Source organism: Nannospalax galili, unplaced genomic scaffold (assembly GCF_000622305.1).
Source record: "Nannospalax galili isolate Female #2095 unplaced genomic scaffold, S.galili_v1.0 scaffold1941, whole genome shotgun sequence".
Lineage (NCBI taxonomy): Eukaryota > Metazoa > Chordata > Mammalia > Rodentia > Spalacidae > Nannospalax > Nannospalax galili.
In genome coordinates this window covers 54,299-72,043 of record NW_008344179.1, presented here as the reverse complement: position 1 = coordinate 72,043, position 17,745 = coordinate 54,299, and the positions used below count along the sequence as shown (strand labels likewise).

Here is a 17,745-nt window from a genome sequence, read left to right as displayed (position 1 = left end):
AGGAAATACAATAAATAAAAACAAAGCTTCACCCTTTATAGCCATTTAGAAGCCACGTGGTTGATGCAAATAGTTTCTTATGAATAGTTCCTGTGCAGCATCTTGTTTACATTTAACTTTGCATTTGATTATGTCATACTTATTTGGTTTCCCAACATGTATAGCTGTTTGCTTCTGATCTTTGTGCTCACGTAGCAAATTGACGAGAAGAGAGAATAGGGTATAGTGCTTAGGATGACATTGGGGACAGTTATTTGGGAGGGGAGGTGCTCCAGAGAGAGGTTACAAGAATGAAAAATGCTACTGTTTGGACTCATTCACTTCTGAAAGCAGGTCTGTGCCCTTTATGGTAAGCAGTACTTTTGCCTCTCTCAGCTGTAACTGATGTTCACGCCAATAATTCTACATTGTTAATAATAATATAGATTACATAGCATTTACCCTAATCCATTTATGACTAGTTATTTATTTATTTTTTATTTTTTTAATTTAATTTAATTTTAGTCTTTTTGAGACAGGGTCTCCCTGTAGCCCCAGCTGTTCTGGAACTCACTATGTAGACCAGGCTGGCCTTGAACTCACAGAGATCCACCTGCCTCTGTCTCCTGAGTGCTGGGATTAAAGGCGTGCACCACCACGCCTGGTGACACTTTATTTTTTTGAGACAGGGTCTCCCTATAGCTCCAACTGGCCTGGAACTTGCTATGTAGACCAGGCTGGCCTTGAACTCAGAAAGATCCACCTGCTTCTGCCTCCCGAGTGCTGGAGTTAAAGGCGTGCGCCACCATGCCCAGCTCATTTATGACACTTTATAAATTGAAAGTTACAGCTTTGGTTAACAGAAATGTTCACTCACGTAGAACCTCCTGTGATGCTACCTAAGCATTGCTGTTGCTAGATGCCTCTATTGAATATTATACTTACTTTTATTGATGAAGAAATTTGTATGTTTTTCCATAGAGTAAACTACAACATTTACATTGGGCAGTGGGTGTAAATCAGGATTGTCTCAAAAGAACTGGGCTATCTGCTCACCTTATTTCTAATGCCAGATTAGGGATCAGGTAGCTACCTCCAGTTTCCTTTGAGCCTTACTGAATTCAGTAGTTGCTTTAAAGTTACAACGATTGATAATTGGTGAGGTAATATTTGTATATGATTGGCTCCTTTCTGACAGTTCTCTTTGCGTAGTGACTAGCTTTACATAGTAGTAATTTTAAACTTTGTATTTGAAAAGAACAAAGAAGTACACACATAGGAAGCACACTAAAATGAATGTTTGCTTTTAATAGTACAAACATGTCTGCAAGCAATTAAGTTTATCCTGCCAAAAGAAATAGCTGTTCAGATGCTTGTCAAGTGGTACAATGTCCACAGTGCTCCAGGGGGACCCAGTTATCATTCAGAGTGGAATTTATTTGTCATCTGTCTCCTGAACATGATGGGTTATAACACAGACCGTTTAGCATGGACACGAAATGTAAGTAATTGAAATTGCTTTCTTCATGAATTCTACTATAAATGTTATTAAAAATGTAGTGCTTGCCAACAATCTCAGATAGGAGATACCTTTTTTTGAGTTGTTGGCCAGGGTGGCCAAAGGGGCTCCCAGATAGTAACCCAGAATAGAACTGGGAAAATGAACAGCAGACCCCAATCTTATCTAAAGGAATATTGACAACTGATTGCTGCTAGATGAGGAACAGCTGACCCTCCTAAAACAAAGACCTCTAGATAGCCTGACTAGATTCACCAGAAGGGCAAGTAGTGGGGAATGGCTGGAGGTGCCGACAACAGCAGACAATAGCAGGGATATCAGAGTATAAGGGCTCTAGTGGGGGGAGGGAGGATGTGGGAGGGTGCCATCTGGGAAGTGGGTGTATAATTGAATAAGATGGTTTGGGATGTTCTGTGTGATACACAAAAAAAAGTTAACAAATTTAAAAAATGTATATTTGAGGAGGAAGCATGGAAATTGCATGGTTACCAGATCCTTTCAACTCTGCTTCCTATAAGTGCATTGACTTTGCCTCCCTGCTGCCATCAGCAGTGTTTCTCACCTAAACTACTGCAATCCCCCAGGACCTAATCTATCTGCTCCTGTTTTTACCACCTACAATCTATTTATTCTGTAACAGATACATTAAAACATTCAAAAAGGCAAATGTGATCATGCTATTGCTCTGGTTAAAAACCCAGGATAACTGTATTAACTCAACTGTGAACCTAGACACTTGCACCCACTTGTGAAAGAGATGTAATCTTACTCTGGAGTGTGTTACTGAATATATTAATTCTGTAGTGAAATGCTTCTAATCATGTAGTTATTAAAAATAAATGATTAGTTTTGTTTTTCACTCATCTGGATGAGGTGCTTTTAGCGGTTCTGAAAAAATGCAGTTTCCACAGCAGCAACTGCTTTGTCTCCTAAGGGATTCCAAATAGTGCAGACTTTTATGAGCATCTGAGGTTTTGATAATGCAGTCTACCTACCACCTAGTAATAATCTGATATATAGAGATTAGAAATGCATGTGCAAACATCTTAGTGTCAATTGCATTAAAAATGAACTTTTCTGTATGAAACTATGTATTTTAATAATGAAACGGAGATCTTTTTTTAAAGATTAAAACTTCATTTATTTAATTTTATATCTTATAGGGTTTATACTGAGTACAATATTGTATAACTATAATAATTCAACTGTAAACCTAAAAATTTACAGCCAATTTTGGAAGAGATGTGTCTTAGCTCAGGAAATTGTTTTTGAATATGTCAATGCTGTTGTAATGAAATGCGTCTTCTAAGTTTGTGTTTATTAAATAAATAATTAAAAAAATGTAGTGCTTGCAAACTTGGTGATAGAGCACTCAGAGACCCTAAAAGATAAGCTTAATAATAGGCATGCTTTATTCACAGTCTGGAGTAATACTAAGGCTTACTCAGTACTTAAAAGCGTTTTACTAGTACTTAAAATTATTGAGTCTTTAGACTTCATTAAAGCACATTTCACTTTTTTATTTTATTTTATTTTTGAGTCAGAGTCTTACTATGTAACCCAGACTGACCATGAATTCACCATACTCTTGCCCCAGTGTTCCAAATACTGAAATTAAAGCCGTGTGTTACCAGTGCCTGACTTTTTAAAAAAAATATTTTTAATTTGTATTGAATTTTTGTGTATTTCTTACAGAACATCTAAATCATCTATATCTCCTTTCCCATTGACCCCCCCCCACCCCACTGCATGCATATAGTCTGTCATTTGTGTTAAGGCCTATCATGTCAAGTTAGTGTCTCCAGATTTCCCTCAGTGCAAGTTTATCCACTGAGGTCTAGTCAGCCTATGTACAATCTCTCCTTTTAACAAGACCAGCTCTTCGTCACTCAACAGTAATCAACTACCACTAATTCTTCGACTAAGACTGGGGCCTGCTGTCCATTTCCATAGTTCTGTGCTGGCTTTTTTGTCTGCTTGAGTTTGCATGGGTGTTGTGCATGCCGACACCATTGCTGTAGGTTCATATGAGAAGGCTCCCAGGAACCTGTAGGATTCCATTTCCGTATGGTCATGCACCTTCCTCCCTGGGCCTTAGAATCTTTCTGCCCCCTCTTCTGGCACTGAGTCCTGAGCCCTGTGTGGGTGGATTTTAATATAGGAGTCCTGTCCAAGGACCCACACTCTGGTGACTCTGATTCTCTATGTTTTGGCCCTTTGTGACCTTTTGTGTTCCTGACCCACTGTGGCATGAGGGCACTTCATTGATGAGAATTGAAAGATGCTTTAGTGTTCTCTTCATTCCTAGTTCTATGTTCTGTGAGCCTTAGGTGTAGAGGTTACATCGTAGATGTGCCACTTAGGCTTGGCCAATTTACAGACAATCTCTGTGTGTGACCAGTTGTAGAACTCTGTAATAATCTCTTGTCTGTTGAAAAAGAAGCTTCTTTGATGTGTGGTGACTGGGATACTTGTCTGTAAATTTAAGGATCCATTTTTTTGCACATAGTAAGAAATTATATTTATCTAGGGAAGTGACAGCCTTGGGATTTTCTCTAAAATCATGCTCTCTCTAGCTATGTGTATTTGGCTGGGTTTACAAGTCCCACACATGAGTTTCCTCCCATTGAGTGGGCTTTAAGTCCAATTAGGTAGCTGTTGATTACCCCCAAGATAAAAGTGCCACTACTGTACCTATGTCGTTTGCTGTGCTAGACTTTGATGTGGTTTTTAGGCCTTGAAGCTGGAGTTGGACCGTTGATTGATGTTCTCCCTTAGTAGTTTGCATAGTGCTCTCCGAAAGTGTGAGAGCTAGCCTTCAGGGAAGGTGGCTTCCAGGTCAGTTCCAGCTCCATTGCTCTAAATCCTGTGTCCAAGGTATGTCCTGTCTTCATCAATAGGGTGTAACCTTCAAGTTCTGAGAAGTAAGCAAGGACTGTAGCAATAACCTGTATAATTTTGGGAGTCTCTTGGACTACCCTGGCGAACAACTCAAAGGAAGATGTCTCCTGTCTGGTACTGTTTCTTGTTATGTAGCCTTCAGCTATACACGTGGACTAATGTAGAGAGATACATATGTGTAATTTTTCAGTAGGTCACTGGACTAATATGATTCCCTCTGGATTTTTATACTAGTTAGGCATTATTTATCTCTCCTTTTTCTCTCCCTGTCTAATGCTCCCTCCACTGCCTCTCTGTTTAAAGTGCCCTGTTTACCCATTTCTCCCTTGATAATTCCTATCTGGGATGGCTTCACCTCTCTTGAGCTCCTTCTTCCCCTTTATTCACATAGTTCCTTGTATAACCCCCCCTCTCTCCCTCCCATTTAACTACTCCCATTTTACACATTTCTCTCTTAGTAACACCTGTCTCCTACTGTTGTTCTCTCTCAGGTTCCTTCTTTCCCTTTACCTTCCTGGTTACTTTCCATTCTCCTGGTTCCTGCAGTTAAATCAGGATACTCTCATATAAGGATTTGGTGCTAGGATCCACAAATGAAGAACATACATTATTTTTCCAAGTCTGTGTTACTTCACTTAATATAACAGTTTCTTCTTTTTAATATTTTATTTATTATTTTTATTTTATGTGTATGAGTGTATTGCCTGCATGTATATAAGTGCACCTGTGTCGTGCAAAGACTACAGAGGCCAGAAGAGGGCGTCAGATCCCCTGGAACTGGAGTTAAGGACAGTTGTTAGCAGTCATGTGTGTGCTGGGAATTGAACCTGGGTCTTCTGGAAGAACAGCAAATGTTCTTGCTGAGCCATCTCTCCAGCCCTAAATATTTTATTTATAATATTTATTTTATGTGTATGAGTGTTTTGCCTGCATGTATGTAAGTGTACCTGCATCATTGTGCAGTGCCTGCGGAGATCAGAAGAGGGCATCAAATTCCCTGGAACTGGAGCTATGGTCAATTGTTAGCTGCTGTGTGGGTGCTAGTACTTGAACCCAGGGCCTCTGCAAGCGCAACCAGTGCTCTTAACCAGTGAGCTATCTCTCCAGCCCAGTATAACAGTTTCTAGTTCCATCCATTTACCTGCAAATTTCGTTATTTCATCTTTACTGCTGTGTAGAACTCCATTGCGTAAGCCTAGCTCTGGAACAGTGAGAGGGACCACATACTGTCTCATTGTAGGGGGATGAGCTTTGCACAATCATGCAGAAGCTGGATCCAGGCACTCTCAGACAGTCTGCAAAGGTCTGGGCCCCTACTGAAAGGCAAAGAAACCTAGCCCAGGAGCAGTTACCAGTGCCTAACTTTTTAAAAAGTATTTTATTATTTTTATTTTATGTGTACGAGTGTATTGCCTGCATGTATGTGAGTGCACCCGTGTCGTGCAATGCTGCGGAGGTCAGAAGAGGGCTTCCAATTCCCCTGGAACTGGAGTTAAGGACGGTTTGTAGCCACCATGTGGGTACTGGGAATAGAACCGGGTTCTCTCCAAGAGCAGTCAGTGCTCTTAACCGCTGAGCCATCTCTCCAGCTCCACCAGTGCCTAACTTTTGACTGTTTCTCAATTCATCTTTGTAAATAACTCCCAAGTTACTTTTTTTTTTTTGTCTTTTTGAGATAGGGTCTCCTTGTAGCCCCACCTGTTCTGGAACTCATTATGTAGACCACACTGGCCTCGAACTCACAAAGATCCACCTGCCTCTGCCTTCCAAGTGCTGGGATTAAAGGCGTGTGCCACCACCCCTGGCTCCCAAGTTACTTTTTAATTTGTAGAAATCTTTGTTTTGTTGATAAACTGAATTACAGAGATTACAGACTTGTATTTTCTTAAAACTAGGACTAGACAATGTCTTCTAACAAATCTCAATATTCCTTGACCATTTCTATGTATGCTTTTTGGCATTTGAGGAGGAAAGTCTGTTTTGAGGGGCATTTAAAGTTCTTTAGTCTGAGGCTAAAGAGATGGCTGAGTGGTTAAGGACACCAGCTGCTCTTGCAGAGAACCCAGGTTCCTGTGTTGTAGGGAGGACTGAATACCTGTACTTTTATAAAGAAAGACCTGGTCCACTGACTTTCATGTTGTATGGTAGTTTGAAGTTGTGCATAAGAAAATCCTTTTTTATTCTTAAACAGATGGCATCTCACTATGTGCCCAAGCTGGTCCTGAGCTCCTGCACTCAAGCAGTCCTCCTGCCTCAGTCTTCCTAGTAGTTAAGGCTGTAAGCTTGTATTACCACCTGGCTTGAAAGTGATTTCTTGAGGCTGAATTGCTTCAACATTTCTTGATAAAGTCACATAGATAAACTTTTGTTATCTTTTGTCTTCAAAATCAAATCTTGGGAGGAAATGGTCTTCATGGCAAATGAGGTTTTGTGGTGTGCATTTTCAGTAGTTGCTTTGTTCAGATTTACCCCTTTTTTTTTGGAGACAGGATCTCTCTGTAGCTCCTGGATATGCATACCAGACTGGCTTCAATCTCGCAGAGATCTGCCTGCCTCTGCTTCCTGAGTGCTGGGACTACCCTGGCAGATTTACCCACTTTTTGTTTTCATTTCTGTAATGCAATAGAGAGTATAAAATATTGCCAGTGACTCCTTACATGATTTTTTGGTACTTTGTTGTGGATATGTCACTAAAGGTGGAGTTGTAATTTGCATCATCCATCACAGAAGAAGAGGAAGGAAAATGACAAAGTTGAGTTCTTGTCAGCCCAAGTACTGTGTTCCATGGTTTACACATACAGTTTAACTTTCTCTTCATGATGACCTAGAAGAAAAATATTTCTACTATACTTTTCCTTGTGAAAAAATATGTTTTGTTGACTTTTTCAATTTCTATAATTAGTGGAACCTATACATAAATACTTTGAGTTAGTTAGCAGTAACAAAGTTAAAATTTTTTCTTCTGTCTTGGGATTATTTTTCAGTTTGACTTTGAAGGATCACTTTCCCCTGTCATTGCACCCAAAAAAGCAAGGCCTTCTGAGACTGGATCCGATGATGTAAGCATTATGTTTTGTTTCCATGATATAAATTAATATATGGATACTTGTACTGGTTTCCCATGTTTGTGGTATTCCTATCCTTTTATCTATTTTTCCAGTATCCTTTGCTTTAATCATTTTACTATTTATTTTGTTTGAGACAAAGTTTCACTGTGTAACTTTGACTGGCCTGGAACTTAAGGTGTACACCAAGCTGATCACAGAGATAACGCCTGCCTCTGCCTCCAGCGTGTTAGGGTTAAAAACTGTGCTTGTGTTAATAGTAAGTTATTTGAAGGGTAGAATCTGTTGTGTTTTCTGTCATCATTTATTCATTTTATCTTTAATTATCTAAAAATTGCTATGAGTTAATTATTGCTATATGATTTCAATATGGAATTACAGATATTTTATTGGTAACTGATCGTTTATTTGACAAGTGTTTAGTGTTTACCCTTTTATGTAGAGTTTCTCTGATTTAGGCTTGAGTGTGTCAGATTCCATGATATATTTTAAGTGGTCTATACAAATGAAATCATTACATCTTTTAAAAAATTTTTTTTAAAAAGTATTTTTATTTTGTACATATGAGTGTATTGCCTACATGTATGTAAGTGCACCCATGTAGTGCAATGCCAGAGGAGGTCAGAAGAAGGCATAGGATCCCCTGGAATTGGAGTTATGGACAGTTGCTAGCCATCATGTGGGTGCTGGGATCGAACCTGGGTCTTTCGCAAGAGCAGTCAGTGCTCTTAACCCATGAGCCATCTCTCTAGCCTGGAAATCCTCAGATCTTAACTTTAGCAATTTGATCAGTTTTTTTAAAAAAAGATTTATTTTTAATTGTGTGTGTGTGTGTGTGTGTGTGTGTGTGTGTGCTGTGAGTGTGGGTGCACTCGGGGGCCAGAAGGGGATATCAGATCTCCTGGAACTGGAGGTATAGGTGGTTGTCAATGGCGGATGCTAGGAACCAAACTCAGGTTCTCTACAAGGATAGCAAAGCTTTCTTAACTGTGGAGTCATCTCTCCAGCCCTCAGTTTGATCAGTTTTTTTTTTTTTATCAGTTTTAACATATGCACACTTATGTAACTCACACTCTTATCAAAGTACAAAATATTTGCATTATTTCCCTTTGTATCATTTTAAATTAGTTCCTTTCCCTCTTTCTCAAGCAAGCACTGACTTGAGTTCTTTCACCATGTTAGTTTTGCTTGTTTTAGCATGTCATATAAATGAAGTAATATAGTATGTATAAACCTAATATATATATAAGGTTTCTTTCATTCAACATAATATTTTAGAGCTTTGTCTGCAGTGTTGTATTAGTTGCTTGTTCTGAGTACTATGGGTATATCATAGTTTGCTTCTTCTTCTGAGAGTGTATATAGGCTGTTTCCATTTTTTTGACAAATGAATAAAGATCTGTTTAACATTCAGCAACAACCCTTTGTTCATATATGTTTTCTTGGACAAAAATCTCTTTTGGTTACTTCTTGTGACACTGACCAGAGATGTATTAGAATCCTCACCCAAGTCTGCCAATATTTGCCTTTGTCAACTCTCCTCCTTTACACCAGTGTGTAGTTTCTCCTAGTGATTTTAATTTACCTTTCTCTGTTGAATAATAATGTGGTAAGTACTTTTTCTTCTACTGATTAGCTACTTTTATATCTTTTGTGTCAAGTTTTTGTTGAAATCTTTTACCTGTGTTTTAACTATGGAATTTCCTTACATGTTCTGGACATGAACTTTGTTATATATGTTTATTGAATATTTCCTTTTTTAAAATTTTCAATTAACATTTATTGTATTTTGTGTGTATGAGTGTTTTGCCTGCATGTATATAAATGTATCCATACATACAGTGCCTGCAGAGGTCAGAAGAGGGTGTCAGATACCCTGAAACTAGTGTCAGGGACAGTTGTTAGCTGCTATGTGAATGCTGGGAAGCAAACCTGTGCTTTTAACCTCTGAACCATCTCTACATCCCCAGCATTTTTATTTTTAATTGTATATTATTTATGGAGGATAGCTGAAAACTTGACATGTGTAAACCATATAATAGTAAATCAAGGTAGTTAGCATTTCATGTCTTTCACGGTTTAATAAAATTTTGACTAAGCAGTAGCAATTATTCATATTTATGTAGTAGTTATGGTATTTCAATACATGTATACCAATCCATGTTTGAGACAGGGTCTTGCAACACAGTCTAGTTTGGCCTGGAACTTAAAGTATACCCCAGGCTGGCTTCTAGCTCCTCATCCTCATGCCTCTACTTTCTGAGTACTTGGATTTTGGGCATCTTTTCTTGTTAGTTCTTTATTTGGTCTAAGCGTTAATTTTAAATTAGAAAATATACTGTATAAAGTGTTTAAAAAAAAACAGTAAAATCCAGGATCTAGACTAAACTACATAAGTGTGGAAATAAAATTAGACTCAAATTTCAGGGTTCTGGAGAGATGGCTCAGCAGTTAAGAACACTGGTTGTTCTTGGAGAAGACCCAGGTTCGAATCCAGTACCCACATGGCAGCTAACAACTGTCTGTAACTCTAGTCCCAGTGGATCCAATAGCTTCTTCTGACCTCCGCGGGCATTGCACGACATGGGTGCACTTATCTACATGCAGGCAATACACACATACACCTAAATTAAAAATAAATAAAATAAAAAGACTTAATTTTCATTTCAGAATATGATAAATCACAGTTAGAAATCAAAATAGATCCAATACTTAGAAAATGCAGTTAAATAAGCCAAAATAAAATTCAGTTGATTATTTGATTATATTATTAACCTGAGCAAATTATAACCTGTAAGATAGCGATAGTAATTGAACACAGCAATATGCAAATGAGTTTAGTGTCACTTAAGCTGCCTGTATACGCTTCTGCCAGCTGCTTTGTACTGTTGGCTTCATAAAGCCTGGCCCGAAGTCACCTCAGAATTCCTCTTTCAGTTTCTCCCAAAGGACAAATGCTTACATCTGGAAATTGGTTGGCTGTTTTGTAGTTTCTTCAATTTTTTTAAAACATCATGATGTATTTTTTTAATATTTATTATTTTTATATTTCTATGTGTATGCATATATTGCCTGCATGTAGGTAAGTGCACCCGTGTCGTGCAATGTCCGTGGAGGACAGAAGAGGTTGTCAGATCCCCTGGAACTGGAGTTATGGACAGTTGTTAGCTGCCATGTGGGTGCTGGGATTTGAACCTGGGTCTTCTGCAAGAACATTCAGTGTTCTTAACTGCTGAGCCATCTCTCCAGCCCCATGATGTATTTTTTATATTGGAATAATTTAATGTGAACATTGATGGGGACTTTGAGTTAATTTGCTGTTCTTTTTAAAATGACATTTAAAGAAGGCATTATATAAATAGATACCATTCTTTTTGGTCTTCTCAGGACTGGGAATACTTACTGAATTCAGATTACCACAAGAATGTGCAGTCTCATCTTCTGAACCGATCTTTATGTTTGAGTTCTTTGGAAGTTTCAAAGAAGAAGGATGAAGATTTTTCACAGAGCTTCAGTCTGGATTCTTCTACTCTTCTCTTTACTCATATACCTGCGATATTTTTTGTTCTTCACCTTGTCTATGAAGAGCTTAAGTTGAATACTCTAATGGGAGAAGGAATTTCTTCCCTTGTTGACCTCCTTGTTCAGTTGGCAAGGTAGATACTGTTTGTACACTGCCCAGATGTCCTTCTAGGACTTACTTCCTATCATACATTTTAGGAACATTGCAAGAAAATTTCTTCAGTCTACCTTCTCAGGTCTCCAAAGCTCTTCTGGAAACCAGAGAACTGTTGATACTAGTTGTGTGAGAGCCTGCTGGCTGTGCTGCACTCTTTAGCCTTTGTCTAAGATTAATGGAAAGTCATAAAATGGGGATGACCTACTGAGCTTTTCATTTTGACAAGAAGATTGGCTACACTGTGGTAGAAATTCTGTGCTCATGTGCTCTATAATAATACCTACATTTATGCATTGTTGTACTCTTTGGAAAATCACGGTTTACATATAAAATGCTGTAGTGATGAGGAAATTGACCCCGTTTGTGTTTACGAACCTGAGTGGAGATGTTAGCTGGGGCTCCTTTTGTGTTTTGTTCATTGCATTCTGTGGTCATGCTTTTCTTTCAGCACAGTAGATCTGTAGTAGCTCTCAGAGGTTTTAGGAGCCTTTGGCACTGGATGCCAAAGATCACACTTAGGTGTCATTTGGGCTTTTGTGACCCTTGGTGGTAACTAAGTTAAATTTGATATTTCATTCTCTTAGTTCAGATTATAGCATATTTTCTGGCTTCTGTGATCCTGAGGATCCTAAAATATTTTTCTGAAACATGGGATTTGTATTTGGTGATCAGTTTTATTTATGAGAAGTCATTGCTGTCACAAAAATTGTTTTGGAGGGCTGAATATGGTGACATATGCATTTAATCCCAGCACCTAGGAGAAAGAAACAGGTGGATCTTAAGGCCAGCCTGATCTACATAGTGAGTTCTAGGCTAGCCAGGGCATGTCTCCAAAAAAAAAAAAAAAAAAAGTTATTAATTTCTAACTTTAACCATGACTCTGAAATAATAAACATTTGTGTACTGTTAGGTATTTTATAAGTGTTTCTTTTTTTTGAATGCAAGGTCTGTATAGCTGTGGCTGGCCTTAAACTGTTGATGTTCTTGCTTCAACCTCTCAAATGCTAGGATTTACAGGTGTGCTACCATGCTCTATATTTTTCCACATATATTATTTAATCTTTAAAACTTCATAGTACCAGGAATGGAAGCACATGCCTATAAACCTAGTACTTGGGAGTCTGTGGTAGGAGCTTTGAGTTTGAGGCCAGCCTTGGGTATAAAGGGAGACTGATCTGTCTCAGAGAACCAAAACCAAACAGCAACAAAAAATAATCAAGAGACCTCAGAGTGAGCCAGTGTGCTCCCATTTTTGAGAAGAGAATACTGAAGTCCATAGAGATTCCTGACTAAAGGTCACACAGCTTTCTCTACTTTTATGTTCATGTAATTCTTCTAGAAAAAGGAAATGTTCGGCTGTATTTGTCACACTGGGGACTGTAAAATCCAGGTACAAAGACGCTTGAGATTTCAGATTTCTCATAAGCATGTTTTTTAAATTAAAAAGTTCCTCTTACTAATCTTTTTAACTCTATGAGGCAAAAGGCGATAATACATTCTTTTTTGTATGCTCTTCATGTTTTAGGGACTTAAGATTGGGACCTTATATGGATTATTACTATAGAGACTACCCATCTCTTGTTAGAACTACTGGACAAGTGTATACAGTTGACCAAGGTAAGTCTTCACACAATTACAGATTTTCTGCACATTGTATCTTGTGTCTTTCTTTTCTTGTGTCTTTCTCAGTGAATAGCAGAGGATATATTTCTTACACACATTTTAATTAGTAATATTTGACATCTGAGTTATAAAGTAAGCCATAACTTTATAGTGTGTAGGGGGAACTTTACCTAAAAGTTTTGACTTGGAAAAGTTTAGGCGTTTCCAGTGCCACAGGATGCTTTAACCTAGGCTATGTTGTCTATTTAGTAGCTATTAGTCATGTATTACTTGAACTTAATTAAGAGTAATGATTTAGTTTCTCAATGTACTGGTCATATTTAAGATACTCAGTAGCCACATAGGACTAGCAGTTATCAGGTGTGGGACAGCACAAATATAGGCTCTTTCTACTGCCACTGTAGTGTTGGTTCTAGATTGTGCTAAAAGGGCTCAAAGAACTGAATCTTTTGTGTCCTTTACTTTTCTCACCTTTAGAGTTTTGCAAAAAAAAAAAAAAAAATTGGTAGGGCTCTTTAAATTTTTTTATTACATTTACGTATTTTGTGTTCAAGAGTGTATGTATGAATTTATGTGGATGTGGATGTGGATGTACCATTGCTTACATGTAGAAGTCAGAGGACAGCTTTTCAGAATTGATATCTTTTACTGTGAGGGACCCAGGATTGAATTCAGGTGTTCAGGCTTGGCAGCAAGCATCTTTACCTATTATGCCATGTTCCCAGCTCCTGGTTAGAAAGTCTATATGTTTTATGCATGATAATTTACTAAATTTTTATTTAGGATGGAATAAGGCAGGAATCATTTACATTTATATATAATACAGTGGACTTACTGTGACAGAAAGCATGATTTTTTTTTTTTTTTGGACAATATTGAAAAATGCAATTTTGATGGTTCGAAAGGACAGGTACTATGACCATCTTTCTCTTTATAATAAAGTGTTATTGTCAATGCATTTATATGTCTTTATAAACATTTATGTAATTTTAAAGGTCAAATGGGATTTATGCATCATCCATCCTTTTTTACTTCTGAGCCTCCAAGTATTTATCAGTGGGTGAGCTCTTGTTTGAAGGGGGAAGGAATGCCGCCCTATCCGTACCTTCCTGGGATTTGCCAAAGAAGCAGACTGGTTGTCTTGGTATGTATTCAGAGCCTTGACTGGCTTAGATCTTTTCCTTTCAAGATTTGATTTAAATTCTCTCCCTCCCTCTCTCCCCCAACACCTATAAATTATAGTAAAATCCCGTTTTTAAAAAACTGTACAGTTGTATGCATTTCAGCAGATACACAGATTCCATCATTACTATCTTAATTAGGATATTGAACATTTGGAACACCTCCTTAAAATTCTTTGTGATTTTGAAATTCACAGCTTTCTGTTGCTGATTTGTTGCTGCATTTGTGCAGATATACCACTGTCAGCTTCTTTGTTTGGGATAATTGGTTGGGGTCCAGTTTTTAGCAAATATAAATACAGATGCTTTAAGCAGTTATGCACAGACTTTTATGTCAACATAAGTTTTCATTTCCTTAGGGTGAGTGCCTAGGAGTGGGATTGGTGAGCTATATCCTAAGTGTGTAGTTAGTTTTTACAGAAACTGTTAACTATTTTCCAGAGTGATTATTCTGCCTCTGCTCTTGTGGCCTTGAACTCATGATCCTGCCTCAGCTTCTAGACTGCCTAATTATGTTCATTTGTATAAGGTGTGAGATTTACGTTGAGGTTTTTATTATTCCATTTGGATATTCAGTTCTTTTCAGCACCATTTGTTGAAGTAATCTTCCTTTTTGGCATTTGTACTTTTGTCAAAATCTGTTGACTACTTTCTTGCAGTGGAGGGAACCTTTCTTCCTGGTTCATTGATCTGTCCCCCAACACCTATAAATTATAGTAAAATCCCGTTTTTAAAAAACTGTACAGTTGTATGCATTTCAGCAGATACACAGATTCCATCATTACTATCTTAATTAGGATATTGAACATTTGGAACACCTCCTTAAAATTCTTTGTGATTTTGAGATTCACAGCTTTCTGTTGCTGATTTGTTGCTGCATTTGTGCAGATATACCACTGTCAGCTTCTTTGTTTGGGATAATTGGTTGGGGTCCAGTTTTTAGCAAATATAAATACAGATGCTTTAAGCAGTTATGCACAGACTTTTATGTCAACATAAGTTTTCATTTCCTTAGGGTGAGTGCCTAGGAGTGGGATTGGTGAGCTATATCCTAAGTGTGTAGTTAGTTTTTACAGAAACTGTTAACTATTTTCCAGAGTGATTATTCTGCCTCTGCTCTTGTGGCCTTGAACTCATGATCCTGCCTCAGCTTCTAGACTGCCTAATTATGTTCATTTGTATAAGGTGTGAGATTTACGTTGAGGTTTTTATTATTCCATTTGGATATTCAGTTCTTTTCAGCACCATTTGTTGAAGTAATCTTCCTTTTTGGCATTTGTACTTTTGTCAAAATCTGTTGACTACTTTCTTGCAGTGGAGGGAACCTTTCTTCCTGGTTCATTGATCTGTCTGCTAGCTATGCACATTGTCTTTATTAAAGAATCCTGCTGAAATAGTTTTCAAAGAAACATATTTATTTTTAGAATGTTGTTTATCTTGAATCGTTAACACAAACCTCAAACTTTCATATAGAACCAGAGAGCATTGGTAAATTTGAGTTCCTCCAAACATATGTGTATTGACTCATGGGAGTCTTTCTATGTGTATTGACTATGTGAGTGACTATGTGTATTGACTCATGGGAGTCTTTCCAGAAATGGGGTCTTCCCAAGCTTACAAGAGACTCATATTGCTTATATCCCCTCTTTCAAAAGTTAGAAGACTATAAATATCTTGCCCCTTTCTGTTATTCTACATTCTGTTCTGCTTCGAGGTGAAAAGGGCTTTAGTGATTCTGTGGTTTTTTTTTTTCTAAATTAAATATATTCATATTATGTAATCATTACCACTATCTTTTTCAGCACCCTGCCTTAGTTTCTTTTTCTGTTACTGTGACAAAATACTCTCACAAAAGCAACTTAAAGACAAAAAGATTTATTTGGCTCAGAATTCCAGGTTACAATCCATTTTGTAGGGGAAGTCAAAGAGGCAGCCGTTGGTTCGGTCACATTATATTCAGTCAAGGACAGAGAATAAGGAATCGACGAATGCTTGCTCAGCTTGCCCCTTTATCTTTTATGTTCTAGTATCTCCTGTCTAGGGAGTGGTCCCATCCAAACTTATGTCAATTAGTATAATCAAGATAGTCCCTCACAGACATTCTCAAACAATCTTAAATCTAGACAGTCTTTCATGTGCACAGCAGCTTGTCTCCTAGGTGTTGGCAGTACTGACCATCACACTCTCCAGTGTAAGTAACACTTTTGTTTTATGACAGTCTCATTTAGTAACTCAGGCTAACCTGGAACACTCAGCTTGGAGCCAGGCTAACCTTAAGATCTAGCTAATCCTACCTCAGCCTTCTGAGTGTCAGGATTATAGGTATAAGCCACTGTGAAAAAGTTTGTTATCTCTTAAATCATTTCCTCTATTTTCTGAGTCTTTAAATTTGCCTTGAGTGGGAATTGTGCAATATTTGTCTTCCTGCTTATTTCACTGAGACAATGCCTTCAAAGTTCATCCATGTTGTGGAATCTGTCAACACTCAGTTCTCTTTGAAAGGCTGATTACTGGCCTGTTTTGTAGCTATGCCACAGTTCTTTCTGTCTGCTGATACGCACTTGGTTGTTTTTACACTTGGCTGTTTTGGATGCTGCTGCTGTGAACCATGGATACATAAGTGTCTGTTCAAGTCTCTGCTCTTGTAATTTTGATTTTTAAGTTTTTCAGAAATATTCAGTCTTTTCATACTGGCTGAACTACTTTACATTCCCACCAGCAATGCAGGAGGGAGTGTTCTAGTCTTTGCATCCTTACCAACACTTGTTATTGTCTGTTGTTTTTAATTACAGCCATCCTAGTAAGTGTAAAGTGGGTCTTTTATATAGACCATAAATGATAAAGGGGCAAGGTGAGCAAGCATTCGTCGATTCTTTGCTCTCACTGTGTTTCTGATTTTCACTCTAGCGACTGGTGATACTGAGCATGTTTTCATATGCTTAGTAGCCATTTATATATCTTTAAAGAAATGTCATTTCAAATACAAGGACTATTTTTGAACTGTAGTTTTTTTTAAAAATTGCTGTAGAAATTTATATATTCCAATATTAATTTCTTACTAGATATGTGATTTGCAAATGTTTTTCCCATTATGCAGCATTCTCAGATGTGGTGTCTGTGAAACTGGCTTCTATGTTCATTGTACCTCTCTGGAATTTCTTCTTTGTTTAGTTTTATGCTGTGTATTCCTATATGACTTCTGCTCCACATGAAAAGTGTTACCGAGTACATTAACAAAGGTGCTAGTGGATAAGCTTTTGGCTTTGTCATTAGATTTAACTTTACAAAAATTGATGTTTAGCTAAATGGCCTATTTCCAGCAACCCATACTAGTCCCTTCTGGCTTATGGCGATTGTTTATTATCTGTTGTCTAAGTGGGAATGGTATTGTCTGTTCACTCTTTGCTAAAATGAAGGAAGGGAAAGTCAGGAAGTGATCTACCTTTTCTTGGGGACCTGTTATTTTCAAGGAACTTTATTATGTTTTCTCCTTTAACAGAGAGGCCTGATTTATTTCTGTTTATTACTGTGGTATTTTTGAATAATGTGATTTAACATTTAAAAACTGAGGTTAAAAACCTGTATTTTTGTGTTTGTTATGCAGTAAATATTTTAAACATTTCAGAGGTTTTTCCTTTGCTTTATCTATGTTTTTTTCTCTTTCTTTTTCAAAGCAGATATTGCTGTAGTTCTTTGGGGTTTAGAGTTAACCAGGGAGATCTAGTAAACAAAGATATTGTAGCCTGACAATCCTACCCTCTTCAAGACAATTAACAGTTTAAAATATGCAGGTATTGA

The 17,745-nt window shown here is 37.6% G+C and overlaps 1 protein-coding gene across 1 annotated transcript in view; it reads left to right on the top strand.

The window, feature by feature from the left end:
• The window catches only part of Anapc1 (anaphase promoting complex subunit 1), a gene marked incomplete at its 3' end in the record, with an annotated part of 89,460 nt that overhangs the window by 25,117 nt on the left and 46,598 nt on the right, over window positions 1-17,745 (top strand). Inside the window, 5 exon segments of the mRNA XM_017799944.2 lie at window positions 1,293-1,480; window positions 7,384-7,458; window positions 10,852-11,120; window positions 12,669-12,760; window positions 13,762-13,910. Coding sequence (XP_017655433.1) covers window positions 1,293-1,480; window positions 7,384-7,458; window positions 10,852-11,120; window positions 12,669-12,760; window positions 13,762-13,910 — 773 coding nt within the window.